Source organism: Rhinoraja longicauda, chromosome 24 (assembly GCF_053455715.1).
Source record: "Rhinoraja longicauda isolate Sanriku21f chromosome 24, sRhiLon1.1, whole genome shotgun sequence".
NCBI classification, from domain to species: Eukaryota; Metazoa; Chordata; class Chondrichthyes; order Rajiformes; family Arhynchobatidae; genus Rhinoraja; species Rhinoraja longicauda.
In genome coordinates, this window is record NC_135976.1 from 34,748,318 (window position 1) to 34,760,885 (window position 12,568).

At 51.1% G+C, this 12,568-nt stretch overlaps 1 protein-coding gene across 1 annotated transcript in view; it reads right to left on the bottom strand.

The window, feature by feature from the left end:
• The window catches only part of LOC144605244 (acidic mammalian chitinase-like), an 11,198-nt gene extending 5,668 nt beyond the window's left edge, over positions 1 to 5,530 (bottom strand). The window contains 7 exon segments of the mRNA XM_078420340.1: positions 965 to 1,089; positions 1,386 to 1,447; positions 1,450 to 1,550; positions 1,881 to 1,937; positions 3,865 to 4,066; positions 4,172 to 4,201; positions 5,506 to 5,530. Of these exon segments, the coding sequence (XP_078276466.1) occupies positions 965 to 1,089; positions 1,386 to 1,447; positions 1,450 to 1,550; positions 1,881 to 1,937; positions 3,865 to 4,066; positions 4,172 to 4,201; positions 5,506 to 5,530 (602 nt within the window).
• Positions 5,531 to 12,568: the final 7,038 nt, after the last annotated feature.

Here is a 12,568-nt window from a genome sequence, read left to right on the forward strand (position 1 = left end):
CCTCCACCCCCTCCCTCCCCCCCACTCCCTCTCTCCCCCTCCACCCCCTCCCTCTCCCCCACTCCCTCTCTCCCCCCCACTCTCTCCCCCTCCCCCCACCCCCCCTCTCCCCCCACTCTCTCCCCCTCCACCCCCTCCCTCTCCCCCCACTCCCTCTCTCCCCCTCCACCCCCTCCCTCCCCCCCACCCCCTCCTCCCCCCCACTCCTCCCTCCCCCCCACTCCCCTCCCTCCCCCCCACTCCCTCTCTCCCCCTCCACCCCCTCCCTCCCCCCCACTCCCTCTCTCCCCTCCACCCCCTCCCTCTCCCCCCACCCCCCCTCTCCCCCCCACTCTCTCCCCCTCCACCCCCTCCCTCTCCCCCCACTCCCTCTCTACCCCCACCCCCTCCCTCTCCCCCCCACTCTCTCCCCCTCCACCCCCTCCCTCTCCCCCCACTCCCTCTCTCCCCCCAACCCCCTCCCCTCTCTCCCCCCCACTCTCTCCCCCCACACTCCCTCCCTCTCCCCTCCACTCCCCCCACTCCCTCTCTCCCCCCCACACCATCCCTCTCCCCCACTCCATCCCTCTCCCCCCCACTCTCTCCTCTCCCCCCACTCCCTCCACTTCCTCCCTCCCCCTCCACCCCCTCCCTCTCCCTCTCCCCCCACCCCCTCCCTCTCCCTCTCCACTCCCCCTCCACTCCCTCCCTCTCACAACCCCTTCCCATCCCCTTCCCCCCCCTCTCTCATCACCCCCTCCCCTCTTGCCAGCCCCCTCCATCCCATTCATCCCCACCCCCCCTCTGGCATCTCCCCCCTCATCAATGCCCTTCCCCTCAATGCCCTTCCTCACCCCTCTCCCCCTTCCCCTTCCTCCACACCGATGTTCTCCTCCACTCCCTACACCGCCCCCCCCTTCACCCTCCTCCCTCCCCCAACCCCACTCTCCCCCAGGCCCCCCCCCCCCCCCCCCCCCCCACTCACTTTCCCAGCTGGGGGACCTCGTAGGCCGACTGGATGGTGGGTCGGCCGGCGGCCACGGCGGCCGAGAGCAGAAGCCGGGGCCGGCCGGAGCTCTTCCCCTCCGCCTCGAACGCTGCCATCATCTCCTGCAAGACACGGGCACAGAGTGACGTGAGTGTGTGTGTGAGTGAGTGTGTGTGTGAGTGTGCATGAGTGTGCGTGTGTGTGGGCATGTGTGTGTGTGTGTGTGTGTGTGTGTGTGAGTGTGTGTGTGTGTGAGTGTGCATGAGTGTGCGTGTGTGTGTGGGCATGTGTGAGTGTGTGTGTGTGTGTGTTTGTGTGTGTGTGTGTGTGTGTGTGTGTGTGTGTGTGTGTGTGTGTGTGTGTGTGTGTGTGTGTGTGTGTGTGTGTGTGTGTGTGTGTGTGTGTGTGTCGTTCCCACCTGGGTCAGGACTGTGAAGAGGTGTTTGTCGCGGGACGGGCTGCCCCTGGACCCCGGGTATTCCAGTCAATGTCCAGCCCATCGAAGCCGTATTCCCGCAGGAAGGTGATGACCGACTGGATGAAGGTTTGTCTGTTACCTGGTGTGGCCACCATGGCACTGAACCTGGAGAGGGAGGGAGGGAGGGAGAAGAGGGAGGGAGGGAGGGAGGGAGGGAGGGAGGGAGGGAGGGAGGGAGGGAGGGAGGGAGGGAGGGAGGGAGGGGAGGGAGGGAGGGAGGGAGGGAGGAGAGAGGGAGGGAGGGAGGGAGGGAGGGAGGGAGGGAGGGAGGGAGGGAGGGAGGGAGGAGGGGTAAAGTCTGGTCAGTGGCTGACCCACTCTCCCCACTTGCTTCCATCTCCCAGAGTGGACCCCCCTCCCCCTGCCCCCCACTCCCCCTCCCCCCTCCCCCCCCACTCCCCCCCCCCCCCCCCCCCCCCCCCCACAGCCACTCACTTCATTGATCCAAAGTTCCAGCCTCCCACTGAGAGAAGTGTCTTCAGGTCCTTGTTCCTGTTGGAGATTAAACAGATTGTTGGAGATTCGTTGGTGAAATTAAAACATGGCCGTCCCCATCCCGGGAATTCCCCGCGTCCCGGTTACCGGAGGAACCTGCTCCTTCTTCCACGGCTGTGGCTGCAGTCCAGTTTAGTTCAGAGATACAGCGCAGAAACAGGCCCCTCGTCCACCGGGTCTAATTGTTGATTAGTGCGGGTGTCAGGGGTTATGGGGAGAAGGCAGGAGAATGGGGTCAGGAGGGAAAGATAGATCAGCCGTGATTGAATGGCAGAGTAGACTTGATGGGCCGAATGGCCTGATTCTTCTCCTATCACTTACGATCTTATGATCTATCTATGTTTACAGGGAAGATAGACACAAAATGCTGGAGTAACTCAGCGGGACAGGCAGCATCTCTGGAGAGAAGGAATGGGTGACGTTTCGGGTTGAGACCCTTCTTGAAACGTCACCCATTCCTTCTCTCCAGAGATGCTGCCTGTCCCGCTGAGTTACTCCAGTGTTTGGTATCCATCTTCGGTTTAAACCAGCATCGGTTTAAACCAGATTGCAACAAATCTGAAACATCATCATTGGTCCAAAAACGCTCACCAAATCCACCCAAAACTTCATCCTCAACATTGATGGTCTCCCAGTATCTACCTCCCCTCACATCCGGAATCTTGGAATCATCTTTGATCAAACCCTCTCCTTCGACAAACACATCAAACACATCACAAAGACAGCCTTCTTCCACCTCAAAAACATTGCCCGTCTCCGTCCATCCCTCTCCTCCACAGCTGCAGAAACCCTCATCCACGCCTTCATCACCTCCCGTCTGGACTACTGCAACAGCCTCCTCTATGGCGCACCCTCAAAAATCATCAGTAAACTTCAATACATTCAAAACTCCGCTGCCCGTCTACTCACCCACACCCCGATCCGTGACCATATTACCCCCGTCCTTTACAATAGACAATAGACAATAGGTGCAGGAGTAGGCCATTCAGCCCTTCGAGCCAGCACCGCCATTCAATGCGATCATGGCTGATCACTCTCAATCAGTACCCCGTTCCTGCCTTCTCCCCATACCCCCTCACTCCGCTATCCTTAAGAGCTCTATCCAGCTCTCTCTTGAAAGCATCCAACGAACTGGCCTCCACTGCCTTCTGAGGCAGAGAATTCCACACCTTCACCACTCTCTGACTGAAAAAGTTCTTCCTCATCTCCGTTCTAAATGGCCTACCCCTTATTCTTAAACTGTGGCCCCTTGTTCTGGACTCCCCCAACATTGGGAACATGTTTCCTGCCTCTAATGTGTCCAATCCCCTAATTATCTTATATGTTTCAATAAGATCCCCCCTCATCCTTCTAAATTCCAGTGTATACAAACTCCACTGGCTCCCCATCCCCCAGAGAATCCAGTACAAAATCCTCCTCATAACCTACAAAGCCCTCCATAACCTGGCCCCATCCTACCTGACCGACCTCCTCCACAGGCACACTCCCACCTGCACCCTCCACTCTGCTGCTGCCAATCTCCTATCCCCCCCCATCCGGACCAAACTCAGATCCTGGGGGGACAGGGCTTTCTCCATCGCTGCTCCCACCCTATGGAACTCACTACCTCAAACCGTCAGAGACTCCTCCACACTCACCACATTCAAAACATCACTGAAGTCTCACCTGTTCAGTACTGCCTTCAACCACTGAAGGTCACCTCACCTTCTGTCTCCTTTCTCTGTTCGTTTACTTATTTATCTATTTATTCACTTCCCTATGTTCTCTAAATCTCTGTAAAGCATCTTTGAGTGTTTGAAAAGCGCTATATAAATGTAATGTATTATTATTATTATTATTATTATTATTATTATCTGCAGTTCCTTGCTAAAATCATTGGTGCCCGGTGTGTTTAGCCAGTGAGGTGCTTCACGAGCTGTGGTACCTGGACTTGAGCGCATTGAATGAGTGGTAGAGAGTCACATCATTCCACTCGTAGGTGACAATCTTGTTGTTGCTCATGACGGCGAAGGCATAGATGAGGTGGGTGCACATACAGGGGTCAATGTCATCGGGAACGTACATCGCCGCCCCTGGTCTGTACTGCGCCCAGTTGGCAAAGTAACATACCAGCCGGTAAGCAGAGCCTGGGGAAGAGAGAGAGACAGGGAGTGGTCAGAACAATACCTCTGTGGCACTCCCACACAACGCAACGCAAGGCAAGGCAAGGCTGCAAATGCACAAAGACTCACCCAGTTGCAGGCAGGCCAGCAAGACCACCGCTGGAACAGAGAACACAGGGTCAGTTCATACGTTCATACGTTATAGCGGCAGAATTAGGCCATTCGGCCCATCGATTCTACTCCGCCACTCAATCGTGGCCGATCTATATCTCCCTCTCAACCCCATTCTCCAGCCTTCTCCCCACAACCCCCGACACCCGCACCTATCGTGAACCTGTCAATGACCTCCTTACAAATATCCATTGACTTGGCCTCCACAGCCGTCCTGAATGACCATCAGATTCCTCCCGAAAATGCAGGTTAAGAACATAGATCATGGAACATTGAACATAGTACATGGAACATGGAACATGGAACATGGAACATGGAACATGGAACGTAGAATATGGAACATGGAACATGGAACATAGAACATAGAACATGGAACATGGAACATGCAACCGGCCCCCTCGGCCCACCGAGTCCACACTGACCATCTACCACCCCGCACACGAACACTATCCTACACACGCAAGGGACAATTTACAATTTATAGAAGCCAATTAACCAACAAATCTTTGGAGTGTGGGACGAAACCGGAGCACACGGAGGAAACCCACGTGGCCATAGGGAGAACGTACAAACTCCGTACAGACAGCGCCCCTAGTCGGGATGGAACCCGGGTCTCTGGCGCTGTGAGGCAGCAGCTCTACCCGCTGCACCACCGTGCCGCCCCCTGTTTTACTTGTTCATTCCCAAGATGTGACAGGAGCAGCATTTATCGCCCAAGACAATAGACAATAGGTGCAGGAGGAGGCCATTCAGCCCTTCGAGCCTGCACCGCCATTCATTGTGATCATGGCTGATCATTCTCAATCAGTACCCCGTTCCTGCCTTCTCCCCATACCCCCTGACTCCGCTATCCTTAAGAGCTCTATCTAGCTCTCTCTTGAATGCATTCAGAGAATTGGCCTCCACTGCCTTCTGTGAGTTCCACAGATTCACAACTCTCTGACTGAAAAAGTTTTTCCTCATCTCCGTTCTAAATGGCCTACCCCTTATTCTTAAACTGTGGCCCCTTGTTCTGGACTCCCCCAACATTGGGAACATGTTTCCTGCCTCTAACGTGTCCAACCCCTTAATAATCTTATATGTTTCAATAAGATCTCCTTTCATCCTTCTAAATTCCAGTGTATACAAGCCTAGTCGCTCCAGTCTTTCAACATATGACAGTCCCGCCATTCCGGGAATTAACCTAGTAAACCTACGCTGCACCCCCTCAAGACTTTGTCCAATTCACTCATTGAAGCTTTGAGCAAAGATCTACTGGTCTACACAGGCATCTACATGGAATGCCAGCTCACCTGCACAGATGAGAAGCTTGGCCATCTTGCAGAGAGTGAGTTGTGGGACCCCAGACGCCCACTTTATATACTGCCATTATCACTCTTTGTTAATAGCGCTGTGTGTGAATGGAACCTTTGTTATTTACAATTCATCATAAGCAGATATTTGTCTTGATAATTGTATTGTGACCTTATCTTGATGAATATCTCTGATCTCACGTGGAAAGTTGCCCTTCATTAAAACCTTGCTTGTTTTCTTTCAAAGAAAAATAATCCAGAACCTTCGAAAGTTGAGAGGACTTTTTACTGGAGTCATACAGCACGGAAACAGGCCCTTCGGCCCAACTTGTCACTACCGACCAATGTGCCCCATCTAGGCTAGTCCCATCTGCCCATGTTTAGCCTATCTATATACTAATCTGTTTATATACTGTTTATATACTATCTATATACTATATATACTATATATTAGCCTATCTATATACTAAGACTCTGTGAAACGTCACCTATCCATGTTCTCCACAGATGCTGCCTGACCCGCTGAGTTACTCCAGCACTCTGTGAAACGTCACCTATCCATGTTCTCCACAGATGCTGCCTGACCCGCTGAGTTACTCCAGCACTTTGCGTCTTTTTTTTTAGCGGGGCAATGGGATTGGTTTGGATAGGCCTTTGATGGTTAGCAGGGGCAAGGTGGGCTGAAGGGTCTTGTGTGGCTCCGTGACTCTGAAGGTCACCGTTTGTTATGGTTCATGTGCTGAGTCAATGTGATGGGGAGCCTGCGATGTTTACAAGCCGTGCGGGACGTTACTCAAGATCAGACCTCTAACATCTGTAACCACTTCCTCATTCTCTCTGACCCCAGAATTGGCCAATTTTAAATTGCCACATCTATTGCAAAATCAGTTCAGGGAAACACTGAAAAATCACGGGGAGGTATTACCGAATAGTTATGCCATCACACCACCGTGTCCACCGAATAATTTCACAAGGGGGACCGCGGGCATTGTTTGTCAGTAGTCCAGTTTAAGTTTAGTTTAGTGATACAGTGCGGAAACAGGCCCTTCGGCCCATCGAGTAAGGGTTGTGGGGAGAAGGCAGGAACGGGGTACTGATTTTGGATGATCAGCCATGATCATATTGAATGGCGGTGCTGGCTTGAAGGGCCGAATGGCCTCCTCCTGCACCTAGTTTCTATGTTTCTATGTTTCTTCAGACGACTCCTGGAGGTTTCGCCCTACACTATGTGAAGTCAAAGGAATAAAAGACTCTCCCACCTGATACGAGGTTTTCACATCTTACAGCTGTCCTGGTGAGGACCAGACAAGTCCTTTTCTACCCAAACTTATCATCGTTACAAACAAGCCCATCTCTTTCAGGCCTTCCTGGTGACAATCACACAGTGGGTGTAATATTTGCAGTAGTGTCGACTCGGCCAATTCCTCTGATTATCTTCGCACCCGTTATCTTGACAATTATTCATTATCTTCATGGATTGACGATCTTCACCAGCAACTGCAATCTTGACAATCACACAACACGCTCATAACTTCATAAGATCATAAGTGATAGGAGCAGAATTAGGCCCATCGTCTACTCCACCATTCAATCACGGCTGATCTATCTCTCCCTCCTAACCCCATTCTCCTGCCTTCTCTCCAAAGCCTCTGACACCCATACTAATCAAGAATCTGTCGATCTCTGCCTTATATCTCTGCCTTATAGAAAAGTTATAAAAGGACTGGGCAGGCTAGACGCAGGAAAAATGTTCCCAATGTTGGGGGAGTCCAGAACCAGGGGCTACACAGTCTAAGAATAAAGGGGAGGCCATTTAAAACTGAGGTGAGATTAAACTTTTTCACCCAGAGAGTTGTGAATTTGTGGAATTCTCGTCCATAGAGGGCAGTGGAGGCCAATTCACTGGATGAATTTAAAAGAGAGTTAGCTAGAGCTCTATGGGGCTAGCAGAATCAAGGGATATGGGGAGAAGGCAGGCACGGGTTACTGATTGTGGATGATCAGCCATGATCACAATGAATGGCGGTGTTGGCTCAAAGGGCCAAATGGCCTCCTCCTGCACCTATTTTCTATGTTTAGATGTTTCTATTAAATATATCCACTGACGACCTCCACAGCCTTTTGTGGCAAAGAATTCCACAGCTTCCACTATTTGGAACTCAGCGGGTCGGGCAGCATCTGTGGAGGGAATGAACAGATGATGTTTTTGGTTGGGACCCTTGGGATTTCTGAAGAGGTGTCCCGATCTGAATCGTCACCTGTCCATGCTCTCCAGAGAAGCTGCCTGACCTGTTGAGTTACTCCAGCACTCTGTGTCCTTTTGTGTATTAACCGGCATCTACACTTCCTTGTTTCTAACAAGAGGCAAGTGGACAAAGGTCATGATATCGTGGACCAGAGATCAATGGGGCAGCCTAGAGTGAGACAGAACCTCCCACAATAGGCAATAGACAATAGACAATAGGTGCAGGAGGAGGCCATTCAGCCCTTCGAGCCAGCACCGCCATTCAATGCGATCATGGCTGATCACTCTCAATCAGTACCCCGTTCCTGCCTTCTCCCCAAACCCCCTCACTCCGCTATCCTTAAGAGCTCTATCCAGCTCTCTCTTGAAAGCATCCAACGAACTGGCCTCCACTGCCTTCTGAGGCAGAGAATTCCACACCTTCACCACTCTCTGACTGAAAAAGTTCTTCCTCATCTCCGTTCTAAATGGCCTACCCCTTATTCTTAAACTGTGGCCCCTTGTTCTGGACTCCCCCAACATTGGGAACATGTTTCCTGCCTCTAATGTGTCCAATCCCCTAATTATCTTATATGTTTCAATAAGATCCCCCCTCATCCTTCTAAATTCCAGTGTATACAAGCCCAATCGCTCCAGCCTTTCAACATACGACAGTCCCGCCATTTCCGGGAATTAACCTAGTGAACCTACGCTGCACGCCCTCCATAGCAAGAATATCCTTCCTCAAATTTGGAGACCAAAACTGCAGTTAGCACACGGGGACACAAGAAGGATTGTCCCTCTGCCCACAACTAAATCTTCAATGGCCCTGAATAGTGAGGGTCCCGCCCCCTCCCCTGACATCAGTCTGAAGAAGGGTCTCGACCCGAAACGTCACCCATTCCTTCTCCCCTGAGATGCTGCCTGACCCGCTGAGTTACTCCAGCATTTTGTGTCTGCCCTGAACAGTGAACCAGCTATGGCCTTTGTGACAACCCAACTTTGGGATGTGGGAGGAAACCGGAGCACCCGGAGGAAACCCACGTTGTCACGGGGAGAACGTGCAAACTCCACACAGACAGCACCCGAGGTCAGGATCGAACCCGGGTCTCTGGCGCCGTGAGGCAGCGGCTCTACCCGCTGCACCACCGTGACCATTTGCCAGATATTTTCACACTAGTTCTATGTTATCCCATTTTCTCATCCACCCCCGACACACACCAGGGGCAATTGTACAGAGGGACCAATTAACCTACAAACTCGCACGTCATTGGGATGTGGGAAGGAACCGGAGCACCCGGAGGAAACCCACGTGGTCACGGGGAGAACGTGCAAACTCCACACAGGCAGCACCCGAGGTCAGGATCGATCCGGGGTCTCTGGCGCTGTGAGGCAGCAGCTCTACCCGCTGCATCACCGTGCCGCCCACAGTTTTCCAGTGTCCACATTTATTCTTGGTGAAGGACAATGTGACCTATTTAAATTACAGACAAACAAACTCATTAAAAATAACAGAGGACTAAACGTTGTTTGAATATGTTGACCTCCCATAATAATTATGTGTGCTCTTATTTGCTTATTGAACTGTGGAGAGGTTATGTGCTCTCTGAGGTACTCATGTGATGCTCAAATGTTGCTCTTGGTCTCGGCTCTGAGTCTGTACATTTGAGACACAAATCACAGGATACGAAGATGTTGTCGGGACTCGAGGGGCCTGAGCTACAGGGAGAGGTTGAGCAGGCTAGGACTCTATTCCTTAGAGCGCAGGAGGGTGAGGGGAGATCTTATAGAGGTGTATAAGATCATGAGAGGAATAGATCGGGTAGGCACACAGAGTCTCTTGCCCAGAGTAGGGGAATCGAGGACCAGAGGACATAGGTTTAAGGTGATGGGGGAAAGATTTAATAGGAACCTGAGGGGTAACCTTTTCACACAGAGGGTGGTGGGTGCATGGAATGAGCTGCCAGAGGAGGTAGTTGAGGCTGGGACTATCCCAATGATTAAGAAATATGGATAGAACAGGTTGGGGGGAAATGGACCAAACACAGGCAGGTGGGACTAGTGTAGATGGGGCAGGTTGGCCGGTGTGGGAAAGTTGGGCCGAAGGGCCTGTTTCTACACTGTATCACTCTATGGCAAGGAGCAAGAGTGGCAGACAGCAAGCTCTCCAGAGACCTGCAGGAACAGCCCATGGTTCAAATCCTCACTCTCTCTTTAATCGGACTTCGCAGGACTTCATAAGTTACAGGAGCAGAATTAGGCCATTCGGCCCATCAAGTCTACCCCTTTCAATCATGGCTGATCTATCTCTCCCTCTCAACCCCCTTCTCCTGCCTTCTCCCCATAACCCCCGACACCCGCACTAATCAAGAATCTATCAATCTGCAGCTGAAAAATATCCACTGACTTGTGGCCTCCACAGCCGTCTGTGGCAACGAGTTCCACAGATTCACCACCCTCTGGCTAAAGAATCCTCATCTCCTTCCTAAAGGAACATCCTTTAATTCTGAGGCCGTGCCCTCTGGTCCTAGACTCTCCCACCAGTGGAAACATCCTCTCCACATCCACTCTATACATTCAAGAGAGAGCTAGATAGAGCTCTTAAGGATAGTGGAGTCAGGGGGTATGGGGAGAAGGCAGGAACGGGGTACTGATTGAGAATGATCAGCCATGATCACATTGAATGGCGGTGCTGGCTCGAAGGGCCGAATGGCCTCCTCCTGCACCTATTGTCTATTGTCTATCCAGGCCTTTCCCTGTTTGACTTTACTGGGCAGAGGGTCAGGCAGCATCTGTGGAGGGGACGGACAGGTCGGGACCTCTCTTCGTTTGTGAAGGGTCAGGAGGGGGAGATGGATCATCCATGATTGAATGGAGGAGTAGACTTGATGGGCCGAACGGCCTGATTCTATCATTTACGACCTGATGATCTCAGTTGCCGAGAATCATGGGAAACTGCGGTTCTCAGGAAGTGTGTGTTTATTTACATCCGGGCCAATGTAATAGACCAGTTGTTGCTCTGATGAAATGATATGTTTGCTTTCACAACCAAGTGAACTGCTCTTGCAAGAGCTGAACTCCCTGATCTTTAAGTCACACAGTCATAGAGTAATACAGTGCGGAAACAGGCCATTCGGCCCAACATGCCCACACCGGCCAACAATGTCCCATCTACACTACTCCAACCTGCCCACGTTTGGTCCATATCCCTCCAAACCTGTCCTATCCACACACACACCTCATGGAACAACTCTGAAGTCAGAGTGGATTGCACCACATTTATCTTTAATCAACATCTTGCGTGTAAATATCGCAAAACTGTCAGATACTTTCATAAAATGAGTAATGAAATAAATAATAAGTAAGAGAGAAAACTCACAGGGCAGTTATTGTGAAGAATAAATGAGTTATTACTGATTTTGGATGATCAGCCAGGATCATAGAAACATAGAAAATAGGTGCAGGAGTAGGCCATTCAGCCCTGCGAGCCAGCACCGCCATTCAATATGATCATGGCTGATCATCCAATATCAGTACCCCGTGCCAGTTTTTTTTCCCATCTTCCTTGATTCCATTAGCCCCAAGAGCTAAATTTAACTCTCTCTTGAAATATTGAATGGCGGTGCTAGCTCGAAGGGCCGAATGGCCTACTCCTGCACCTATTTTCTTTGTTTCTATGTTCTAATGGCTTGTCCAGTTAACGTTCCGATAAATCATCACGGTGGCGCAGCGGGTAGAGCTGCTGCCTCACAGCGCCAGAGACCCAGGTTCGATCCTGACTACGGGTGCTGTCTGTATGGAGTTTGTACGTTCTCTCCATGACCTGCGTGGGTTTTCTCTGGGTTTCCTCCCACACTCCAAAGACGTGCAGGTTTCTAGGCTAATTGGCTTTGGTAAAACTGTCTTAGTGTGTGTAGGATAGTGTTAGTGTGCGGGGATCGCTGGTCGGCGCGGACATCGTTGCGCCAAAAAGCCTGTTTCCGCGCTGTATCTCTAAACTAAACCAAACTAAACTAAACTAAAAAAGCCCAAGAACTTCTCTCCAGATGGTAGACTCAATGACATCCTGGATTATGACATCTGAACCTCATTGTGACATGGCGTTTGGAATTTAAACTCTCGGTCTATTCTAGATTGGATTTCTGGTGCTGGAGGAAGATGGAAAATGTAAGTATATGAAAACCCAAAGGACAAATACAGATATTAAATGTGACCAATGCCGTGCCGGGAGACGAGCCAGTGCTCGAAACAAAACACTTACAATCTGGACCACTTTCACCATTTTATTCTTCTACATTGCCCAGCTGAGCGGAGGCTCTATGAGGTGCTGGTCAGGCCACATTTGGAGCACTGTGAGCAATTTTGGGCCCCCAATTTTGGGCCCCCAATTTTGGGCCCCCAAAATGAATTAACATTTTGTTCAAGATGGCCGCGCCGTTGTGTTTGGCTGCCTGCCACTGTATGTTTCTTTTTTTTCCTAGTCAGATGTGCAGCACTTTGGTCAACGTGGGTTGTTTTTAAATGTGCTATACAAATAAATTGACTTGACTTGACTTGACTTGACTATCTGAGGAAGGATGTGTTGGCTCTGGAGAGGGTCCAGAGGAGGATTACGAGAATTATCCCAGGAATGAGCGGGTTAACCTATGATGAGTGTTTGTCGGCACTGAGCCTGTGTATAAGAAACGTATAAGATTATTAAGGGGTTGGACACGTTAGAGGCAGGAAACATGTTCCCTATGTTGGGGGAGTCTAGAACCAGGGGTCACAGTTTAAGAATAAGGGGTAGGCCATTTAGAGCTGAGATGAGGAAAAACTTTTTCAGTCAGAGAGTTGTGA